This window comes from Ornithodoros turicata, chromosome 1 (genome assembly GCF_037126465.1).
Source record: "Ornithodoros turicata isolate Travis chromosome 1, ASM3712646v1, whole genome shotgun sequence".
In the NCBI taxonomy this organism is placed as follows: domain Eukaryota; kingdom Metazoa; phylum Arthropoda; class Arachnida; order Ixodida; family Argasidae; genus Ornithodoros; species Ornithodoros turicata.
The window spans coordinates 178,155,449-178,166,666 of NC_088201.1; the positions used below are offsets into that span (position 1 = coordinate 178,155,449).

General features: G+C 46.7%; 1 protein-coding gene across 4 annotated transcripts; it reads left to right on the plus strand.

Moving 5' to 3' along the window:
• Positions 1-278: 278 nt before the first annotated feature.
• LOC135373373 (zinc finger protein 883-like) lies at positions 279-8,487 on the plus strand. 4 transcript variants are annotated; one of them, XM_064606591.1, is made up of 3 exons: positions 279-462; positions 1,831-1,983; positions 5,427-8,487. In XM_064606591.1, the coding sequence occupies exons 2-3, from the start codon at positions 1,833-1,835 to the stop codon at positions 7,154-7,156; spliced, it is 1,881 nt and encodes a 626-aa protein (XP_064462661.1). In that variant the 5' UTR covers positions 279-462; positions 1,831-1,832; the 3' UTR covers positions 7,157-8,487. The 4 variants fall into 4 exon arrangements, with proteins under 4 accessions (XP_064462661.1, XP_064462666.1, XP_064462664.1 ...); XM_064606596.1 differs by having other exon boundaries at positions 279-441; XM_064606594.1 differs by lacking the exon at positions 279-462 and adding an exon at positions 745-1,223.
• The last annotated feature ends 2,731 nt before the right edge of the window (positions 8,488-11,218 follow it).

The window sequence follows — 11,218 nt, forward strand, 5'->3', positions numbered from 1 at the left end:
CAATGCTCCCAGCACCGGGGTAGTAGTTCTGGCAATCGCCGCTTGGCTATGGGATTTGGCGCTAGCTCGCACTATTCGTTACCACGTGACTTGTCGAAACCGCGGCGATGTATGGTAGGCTGTGTTGACAACGACGAAGCACTATAAGAGAGATAATAGCGCGTGCTTAGCAACAGCCTGTGTATCCATGCGTAGCAGACTAAAGGCGGTGGCAAGGGTGATTCTATCTCCCCAATAATGCTATGTGGCGCTTGCAGCGGTCACTAACATAACTAACCCGTGACCCGTCTCTCCCATAGGGGATCGCCAGCTGTCCAGGTCTCTAGTATAGAGTAGGTCGTGGGTGGATACATGGAGGATAGGTAGATAGGTCGCCCGACCGCTACGCTGGGTGGCTCGCAGGATACACTTCGTTTGACAAGACGCTAGATCCTGAGCATCGTGAGGCGTTACTGTAAACTGGTAAAGTGTGATAAAATGTGATAATATATGGCTACGAGCAATAACATCAAGATTTTTAGCACGCGATTTGAAGAATCTATAGTTTGACAGTTTAACCTATATAATTCAACTTATGTTCATGCTGCAGTTCACGCAGCTGCAACTGAAATATGCGTCGTCTGCTAGCACAGAAAGTGCCAGCCAACCTGCAGCATTTAAATTACATCAAGTTCCTGTTCAAAATCTAAATTCGTCGATATAACGATATAACGGCGAATACTCGAATACATGTCACGTCGGTAACGAATTGTAAATGCACACAATGCTTGAAATCACATCACAAGATCAGAAGTGCCAGAAGTGCCTCTTAGCGGATCATGTCCTTTCAAGAGTGGTGTGCACGGCTAATGTTTTAGTCATTACCACCGCCACCGTATCTTCGAGTCAACGTTATAATTAACCATTGAACTTTGACGCAGAGAACTAAGTAAATACTGGAAGATAATGGCACACACAGCAGCAGACGATGCAAGCTGTGTCGCCGCACATTTTCTGTCGCGCATGTGAAAAATTCACATAAGTGCAGTGATAACTGAAAAAGAACGCTTCAAATATGTCTCACAAATTGCAGTTTTATTACTTTTAATCATATCGTCACGTTTTTAGCGCCATCACGTCATTCAACGGCATCGCTACTATCCGGCTACAAACAAAAAAATAAAGTTCGGCACAAACACAAACTTAAATTTGGAGGATCACGAAGCCTTCGTACCTTCAGCAATGTAAGCAGCACCAGGTTTTGCTTGCAAGCAATCTTATTAAAGCACCGCCGCAGTCTTTTACTATTCACTTTGAAGCAAAAAGGTGCTCCGCCAAGGGAGACACTATGACAATGTAGGGATCCACTGTATACTCGAGGATTGTCCGAAAAGGATCATTGGACATTGGACATCATTGCAATCCATTGGACGATCACCTTGAGCGGTACTTCAATGAGCATGACGTAGTGGAAGACCTCAGGCTCAAAAACATATTAAGAAACACAAAGCTTCGGCTACAGAAAGGAGTAATTTCTGTCGACGTCGTAGTCTAGATAATTAACCTTGAGTATGATTACATGCTGTAATAACATGCAAGCCCGATTATGTCTATTTGCGCATTTTAAAAAATCTATAGAAGCATCTGCTCGTAGGTGGCACACTCTCGTACATCTGTCTATTTCATGTCATGTAATGACTCAAGACACCATGGAAGGATTTGTGGAGTCTTTGTACGCCATGTGTAGTGATGAGTTGACATGATAAGACACATAGAGATAAGAAAGCTGACATTTCACTCTACTTCAGTGTTTGCAGCGTGGCTTACTTCTTCCATTTTGTTTCACTTCAGCGATGACGCCTTTGATGGCACAGATTAAAGAAGAACCCCAAGACTGCTCTTCAAGTGAACACCTGCTCGTGGTAGTGAAGACGGAGCGATACGATGCTACAATTCCCGAAGGGCAGGACCATGTTGGGCACAGCAATGACACATCCTCAGAAGGTGATACAAAGTAGTCCGTTGATACCACACAAGAAAACCATGCAGCGGAAAGTGTTTTTATTTATTTATTTTTAATTTTTGTTAGGAATGCATCACATTTCCAGTAGGTGCTGTCTTCTCCTTAAATGTGGTGTCCGGACAAAAAACGCAGTTGAACTGAATGTGCGATCAGAATAAATACATGTACCGTAATTTCAGGCATATTAGCTGCGGCTTATGCGCGATTTTTCTTGTCACGGATGCTCTTTGGCTTATCCACTGGTACGGCTTATCTCACGACTATTTTCCCCATACGCCGATTTTAACCAAATGACCGACAGTGTCTCTGGAACAGCACCGCCCTGCCGGTGCACGAACAATGCGTAATAGGGGCGCATCCACATTCGAGTAGACTCATATTCCTGATGCCTTCCCCCAAGCAGCTTTAATGAAAGCTGTGACGGTGATTCCTGTCTCCCGGAAGGCCACTGACCCCCGATTCATGAAAAACACGCAACAAGGGCACAGTCTGATCTCGGCAGAACACTAGAACTGACCTCCTTTGCTGTACACCATGCCGACCCTGGAGTAGTTGCGATGGAGTAGTTTAACTAGTAGTTCAACTACTTTTCAAGGGAATAGTTAAAACTACTTCTTTGACTACTTCAATGTATTTTAACTACATCTATAACTACTTAACGTTGTCCATCAACACCAATCCCTTGTAGTGTTCTTGGACACCTAAATATGAATCACAAGCAGTGATAATGATATTTAAAATATAGTCTTGTGCCTACGTCGCTTAATTCACATACTGTCGTAAAATCCACTGCCTGTCTCTTGTATATTATGCGCTGACGGAGGAGCTTGCTGCGGAAATATTTTCTATGAAGTGAAAGCTTCTGCTATCCACATACAACATACGACGGACCGTGTTACATGTGCGAGATTTACACTCAGGCTCCTTCATCACAGATCAATGCGCCACGCACATATATTGTGGTGGGTGCCGATTGCGCCACTGTGGACCGTAACATATTTTCGTTTAGCCACGATGATCGATCACGTTGCCATTCTATGCGGTTTCAATGCAAATTCATGCAAATGAGGCTTCACTAGACAAGCATTAAAAGTGAAGACTTAGCACAGATGCACGGCACAATTGCTCTGCACCTCCGTTCTCATCAAACAAGTAGCTCAAGGTAAAAGTTGGAAGCACAATCGTGCCGTAAAGCTTGCGGCAAAATCGGAAGTAGTTGGCGCCTTCAGTATCCTAACTACTGTAGTTAACTAGTCGAAATAGTAGTTTAACTAGTAGTTGCCACTACATTTCTGCAAGTAGTTGATAACTACTTTTTAACTACAATTGGGTAGTTTAACTACATGTAGTGAACTCGTGTGGGCATTTAGTGATTTGTAATTTACACAGTTTTTTGACAAAGAGCTGAACGAAGTTGTAATTGTCTTATAAAGTTTTAGCACACAATATGTGTTTCAGTGTATAGCTCAGCTTCCAAATGCACGTTTTATTCATTTTATCTTCATTACAAACCCGGTACTTCACCTTGACGAGCCCTGTAAGTTGTGTGGATTGTATACCGTATAGTTAGGGAGTGACTTTTTCGGGTTAAATCCCTTTCTCAGATTCGGGGGGTAAACATCGGGCGCTATTTTTAAATCTGTAATTCAGGGAGAAATCGGGCGATAATTGTGCCTTCAGGTGTTATTGGGTGTTCTTGTTTCTCCTCTTTCCTAATCTCTCTTTCTTTCTTTTTTTTTTGTGGGATCGTGACCTTCTGGCAGTAATCCCTGAAGGCATAGACAGTGTTGACACACATGGGTGTATTGCTGGGAACTTAAGTGACCCATTCTTACATATGTTACACGTGGCGACACTTGTTCATCTTTAGTGGAAACGTCACTTGAGGATTTCATAGTGACTGGAATTCGGGGAGAAATCGGGTTCAACCCGAAAAAGTCACTCCCTATGTATAGTGTGTATCTGGTTACTTCGTTAGAACACTACATAATACCTGACAAAGTGGTTCAGATCAAGTTGAGGAAAGGTGCAATGCATGACATTGAATAGCGATGAAATTGCATGTATATGTCTGTTAAGCAGAAGGAATGGGCCAAGGAATACTTCCTGCAGGATGGTTAAAAATTAGACATACATACAGTACAGCTGTGCAGGCACTGACATTTCCAAATATGAGTATCTGCAAAATAGTCATTCCAATATCGAATTGGAAAATTTGTAATCCTCATCACTCTGGCCACGAGGAAAAAATATGCGTGCTCCAATACATTCTTGTAGTATTTGTTTACGAGTCACATCACCTGGTCAGCCAAAAAAAATGATGCTCTGCATGACGAGGAACGCGTGTCAACTTCACCGAAATGAAATCAATCACCTCGTCACAGTGAATGGGACTCTTATCTACGGTAAAGACTACGAGAGGACAGTCTTCGTGTCTGCTTGGAACTCTCGTGTTTCTGGAAATTTTGAGCAGCTAAGGTGGAAGTACCATTGGGGTCAGAATAGTGCTCCTTGTTCTGTTCATCAGAGGAATGCCCCGAACATAAACGCCTAACCATGCTCTGTGCCTAAATGTCTGATGAATGATGCCTACAATGAATGCGTAACTGTGCCTAATGCCTAATAAACTAGTGACAGAGCAAGAGTTTGGGCTGGTTGGTTCATATTGGATTAAAAACAATTAAAAACCCCCAGTGCTGGGTAGGACGAGGACAGAAGATCAGTGCTGGTCCTTGTCCTTTTATCCTCTGTCCTCGTCCTACCCAGCACTGGGGGTTTTTAATTGTTTTTAATCCAACCTAGTGACCTAGGCTAATTATTTAAATAACCTAGTGACCTAACCTAATTATTCAAATAACCTCTGATGACCTAGCCTAACCTAACCGAACGTAACCTGATTCCTAACCGTGCCGTGGTGCCTGCAATGAATGCCTGACTGTGCCTGAATGCGCAACCATGCTGCGGCTAATGCCATAACCATAAATGCACGGACTTCCTCTCAGCCCACTCAATGTACCTTTGCAGCCTCGCACCATCGACAAAGATGCCAAAACATGTCAGTGTCAGTGTATCCCCTTCTAGAAGAGAATTGGTATGATCTCTGCGCATAAATTAGTCCTCGCCTTTCCATCTTGGAACGACTCGCGAGACTGTGACAGAGGCACGTGTGAACTAGATCTATAACACCATTCATATACACTGTCTATTCCATCCACCATCCGCTAGCCATTGCAACGGTAGTGAACACATCAGTACCATGTGTGTCAGAGCAAAATAGCTGGTGGTGTTGAGTTTTAAACTTCAGTAATTAATGCACTCTATTTTTATGTAAAAATGTGTGTTAATTATGTGAGTAAAGAACACAATTTTGCTGTTGTACTACCAACTTGTCCGTGCTCTCACTTTTCAATTTTTACAATTTCAGAAGCAGTAGCAAGCACTGGTCTACTTCATATCAAGGATGAGCCCAAAGACATTTGTGATTCAGCTTTCAACTCTTCAAATGCACAGTTCAGCATCAAAACAACAGCTCAGTGTCCGTTCGACAACACTGTCCCAGTCACTGTGGATGTTCGACCCACTGATTTCAGGCCCGGAGACTATGCTCCAGACCAGAAAGAGACCCAACAGCCAAGTGAATCATCAATCACTGACCACGAGAAGGACAGGATGTACAAGTGCAGTGTTTGTTCAGCTACATGCATTGACATAGACCACTTGGAAGTTCACCTCAGAACGAACAAAGTGAACAGATTCACCTGCGACACATGCCGACACAAACCAACACAAGCCACAGGAATGAAGTCACACAAGTGTGATCTCTGTTCCGCAGAGTTCAGCAGCAGCTCGAACATGCGGCGTCACAAGCAGACACACACGGGAGAGAAGCCCTTCAAGTGTGACCTCTGTCCTGCAGAGTTTAGCCGCAGCACAAACCTGCGGTGCCACAAGCAAACGCACACGGGTGAGAAGCCGTACAAGTGTGACGCCTGTCATGCAAAGTTCAGCCATATCACAAATCTGCAGCGACACAAGCTGACACACACGGGCGAGAAGCCATACAAGTGCAATCTCTGTCCAGCAGAGTTCAGCCGGAGCACAGACCTTCAGCGTCACACGCACACACACACGGGCAAAAAGCCATACCAGTGCGATCTTTGTCCTGCGGAGTTCATTCAGCGCATGCATCTGCGGCATCACAAGCAGACGCACACGGGCGAGAAGCCATACAAGTGTGACACCTGTCATGCAAAATTCAGCCGCAGCACGGACCTGCGGCGTCACATGCTGACACACACAGGTGAGAAGCCGCACAAGTGCAGTCGCTGTCCTGCAGAGTTCAGCCGGAGCACAGACCTTCAGGCTCACACACACATGCACACAGGTGAAAAGCCATACAGGTGCGATATATGTTCTGCAGAGTTCAGCCGCAGCTCAAACCTGCGGTATCACAAGCAGAAGCACAAGGGCGAGAAGCTGTACAAGTGCGATGTCTGTCCTGCAGAGTTCAGTCACAGCACAAACCTATGGCGCCACAAGCAGACACACACGGGTGAGAAGCCGTGCAAGTGCAACCTCTGTCCTGCAGAGTTCAGCCAGAGTACAAACCTATGGCGCCACAAACAGACGCACACAGGTGAGAAGCCGTACAAGTGCAATCTCTGTCCTGCAGAATTCAGCCGGAGCACAGACCTTCAGCGTCACATACACAAACACACAGGCGAAAAGTCATACAAGTGCAATCTGTGTCCTGCAGAATTCGTTCAGAGCATGCACCTGCGGAATCACAAGCAGACGCACACGGGCAAGAAGCCACACAAGTGTGACACCTGTCATGCAAAATTCAGCCGTAACACAGACCTGCGGCGTCATATGCTGACACATACAGGTGAGAAGCCACACAAGTGCAATCTCTGTCCTGCAGAGTTCAGGCGTAGCACAGACCTTCAGGCTCACACTCACATGCACACGGGTGAAAAACCGTACAAGTGCAATGTCTGTCCTGCAGAGTTCAGCCACAGCGCAAACCTATGGCGCCACAAGCAGACACACACGGGTGAGAAGCCATACAAGTGCAACCTCTGTCCTGCAGAGTTCAGCCAGAGCACAAACCTGCGGCGTCACGAGTTGACACACACAGGCAAGAAGCCATAGAAGTGCAATCTCTGTTCTGCAGAGTTTCGCTGCCCAAACCTTCGGCATCGCAATCTTGCACTCCCCGGCAAGAAGCCATACAAGTGCAACCTCTGTTCTGCAGAGTTCCGCTTCCCAAACCTGCGGCGTCACAAGCTGACACACATGTAAGAGAAGCCGTACAAGTGTGACACCTGTCATGCGAAATTCAGCCGCAGCAGAGACCTGCGGTGCCACATGCAGATGCACGCAGACGAGAAGTGTGATATGTGTCCTGCAGAACTCAGCCGCACCACAAGCTTGCGACGGTATAAGCAGACACACACGGGTGAGAAGCCTTACATGTGCGACCTTTGTCTGCAGGCACATTGCAAACCTGCGGTGCCACAAGCAGACACACACAAGTGAGAAGCCGTGCAAGTGCAATCACTGTACTACTTCGGAGCTCAGCCAGAGGGCACACCTGTGCCATCACAGGCAGACACACATGGGTTAGAAGCCATACAAGTGCAGTTTCTGCCCTGCAGAGTTCTGCCACAGTACAGACCTTGAAATCAAACGTTTACGTTGTAAGCACAGACCTTCCACGTTACCAGCACACACACACACAGGCAAGAAGCCATACGAGTCTGATCTCTGCCGTGCAAAGTTCAGTCAGAGTGTGCACCTACGACATCACAAGCAGACACATACGTGAGAGAAGCCGCACCAGTGCGATGTCTGTCCTGCAGCGTTCAACCAGAGAGAGCACACCTGTGGCATCACCAGCTGATACATACATTAGAGAGGAAGGCAGCTACAAGTGTGTCGACTCTGTTCTGTTGCACGTCCTCGACTCGGAGACCGTGAGCAGCTCATGGTAGCGCATGGCGAGGAAAGGCGTCACAGATCCCACTGTGTCGCACTGCATCTCATTCCCGTCAGTTGTTCAAAACTCACGTTCATGGACAGACAGAGGTGTTCGTGATTGTGACCTCATGTGAAACTATGTTGTATTTGATCCGATGCTCATTACGGGATTGGACTGAAACATCCCACTAGTTGCAGTGATTGATGGTATGGTTGCAGAGCAGACTGTCATACCAAAAAAACCTTAACAGGTTGGGTTCAGACATACAGGTATGTATGGGTTGTGACCGCTTCACAATACGGACGGGACAACTCCAACTGCAGACCAACAAGGAAGAAAAAAATGACACCTCTCCAAGGATTTACCCGACACTCCCGATGGCTCCCTATGGTTTGGGGAAGACAGGGTCATTGAACTCATAAGTTTGTGTATCAGTCCCTGGACTCGCAGGTGAAATTCCTGTTTCTTTAATTGTCAAATAAACGCTGTCGAGAGTGGGTCAGTCTTCGCATTGCCCCTGGAGTTCCAACCCCTTGGATCGACTGCTGAACTATCAACAGGCAAACGCCAAACTAAGCAATAGACCTCTACCCGAGAAACATCATCGTGACTTTTGGTAGACAGACCGAATACCCAAACAAATCTGAAGGGGAGGGCTGGGTTCCACGAATGGGCTCTTGTTCGCTGCCTCCTATTGTAAGGAAAGTAGGACCGTAGGCCGCGTCCATTTCAGGGACCATTGTAATCCCCTCAAGACCGTGGCTTTTGGGCACAACCTTGTTTACCCCCTAGCTTCCAGCCTAGTTCGAGTCTACCAAATTGGTGGCGTTGTTGAACACTATGATGTCAATTGTTTACAAACAGGGAGAGGTCTATCAAGTGCATTCCTCCTTTAAGAGTCCATTGTCACTGTCGTCCCCGTCCTCAACGGCGCCCGTCCGCACGATCCGCTAGGGGCGCTACTCATCCGCCCGCGAGATGTACGTCATGATTGGACAATGCAAATAGTACAAAGTACTGTAGAGATTGAAGGTATGACCGTGTCGATGAGTAGCGCCACCGCTAGCCTCCAAATGCGGCGCTGTGAAGGGATTTTTCGCGTTGCTGGCATTGCCTGAAAATCGCAACATCGTCGCCGCTCGTGGCACGACCAAGGACAGCTTAACGATGCTGCGCGATATTCAGGCGATGCCAGCACCGCTACAGCTGGGATGAGCATGCCGTTGTATGGCAGACTTCCGGACGGCCGCGTATCCTACCCACGACCTACTAGATTATAACGACCATGTCACAATAAGAAAACCCTATGAGGAGCCTGTCCGCACGATCCGCCAGGGGCGCTACTGATCGGCACAACACGACTGGACGATGGAAATTTGAATTCTGAACGCGCAGAAGCGTGTGTACGACTACCGTAGCAGACGACAGCGATAGAACGCGTAGAATGATGATGATAATCAACCTCAGAATGAAACATCTGTGGAACATCCACCGCTTGTACAGAAATACTAAGGTAAGCTGAAGTACAAAGTATTGTAGAAGTTGAGGAAGCAATAACTGGGACAATCAGAAGCGCCACCGCTACCTTCCAAAAATGCGGCGCATAGAACTGAAGGGGTGCGCCTGACATGGTCGTTATAATCTAGTAGGTCGTGATCCTACCCTGATGTAATAATCCAATTAATATCTACGTTTCACAAGACGGCGCCTCCAGAATTAAGTGTTCGAAACAACGCAATTTTATATTTTTTTAAATTTGGAATGTGACCTTGTTTCATTTTATATTTCAAACGGCTTTACTAACTTCTAAAATCCAGTGGTACGTTCCGATATGGAACTATACGCGCGCCTAATGTGCCGCAAGATAATGTCCAGCGGCTGCTGCGACAACTTTTGTGCATTTTGACGCAAGATACGCATACGCGCGCGTCGTCTGCTTGCTCAGAAAGTGCCAACCGACGTCCAGCATTTAAATTACACACCAGTTCCAGTTTGCATTCTGTATAAAAATTCAACAACGGCGAATACTGGAATACACGCATGGTAACAGATAGTAAGTACATAATGTTTGAAATCGCGTATCAGAGCTGCCTCGTATCATGTCGTTTCACGTGGTGCGTGCATTCCTCATGCTTTATTCGTTGCCACCGGCTCTGTATCTGGAGTCAACGTTACAACCATTATAACCATTGAGCTTTGACGTAGAAAACGAAGTAAGTGCTCGAAGTCAATGGCATGCTGCGTCGGCAGAAGACGACACATGCCCTAACCATGTGTGGCATCCTAGCAGACGGTCCAAGTTGCGCAAGCTGACTTTTGTTGCGCGTGTGAAAATTCGTATAAGTTCAGTTATAACTGGGAGATCACTCTTTGAAATATGTGTCATAAATCGCAATTTTATTACTTTTAAACATATAGTCACACTTAGCTGTATCCAACGACATCGTCACCATCCGGCTCATTATGATGGTGTAATCAAAGTTGTTACAGACACAAACTTTCCGATCTCCAGCAATGGGAGCAGCAGCAGGTTTTGCTTGCAAGCACAACACAAATATGGAAAAATACAACCGCAGTCTTTACTATTAACTTTGAAGCATAATGAAAAGGGTGCTCCGTCACTGGAGGCACTATGACAAGAGAGGCGGTACCCGAGACGGGGAGGAAGAGGGACGACACAACAAGACTCGTCCCTCTTCCTCCCCGTCTCGGGTACCGCCTCTCTCATCATGCACCAGCTTGTCAGCGCCCTGTCACTTCTTTCGATCACTATGACAAGTACCCAGACAACCACGACAAAATTTATATGTCCAAACAATATCCAGAGATTGCCGAAGCCGGCATTCCATGTGAAGGCCCGCAAAGATATATCCAAAGAATGTTCGAAGATTGCCGAAGATGGCATTTCCGGTGGCATCCACAAAGATATGTCCAAAAAAATGCACCGAGAACGCCGCGGCAGGCCTCTACAGCTCCCCGCAACTGCGGCAGTAGAAAAATAAAATTACGTCACAGTCGTGGTGGTGGGTGGCGAAAGGGCTTGCCGTTGTCGGCCTCACGTAGGTGGGCAACGTCACGACTGACGCCCTGGGGGAATGTGCGTCCTGGGCCGACTTCTAAGGGAACTGTGCCGACATATGTCTGAAAGCGTCTGAGGAAAACCCAGGAAAAACCCCAGACAGCACAGCCGGCACCGTCACAGTCACGTGGTATTACATCGTCAGGCACCATGA

Excerpts from the sequence above, each read along its gene's own strand:
- LOC135373373 (XM_064606591.1), top strand. The coding sequence starts at position 1,833 with ATGACGCCTTTGATGGCACAGATTAAAGAAGAACCCCAAGACTGCTCT. Across the intron at positions 1,984-5,426 it reads CAATGACACATCCTCAGAAG|AAGCAGTAGCAAGCACTGGT; the intron begins GTGATACAAAGT and ends TTACAATTTCAG.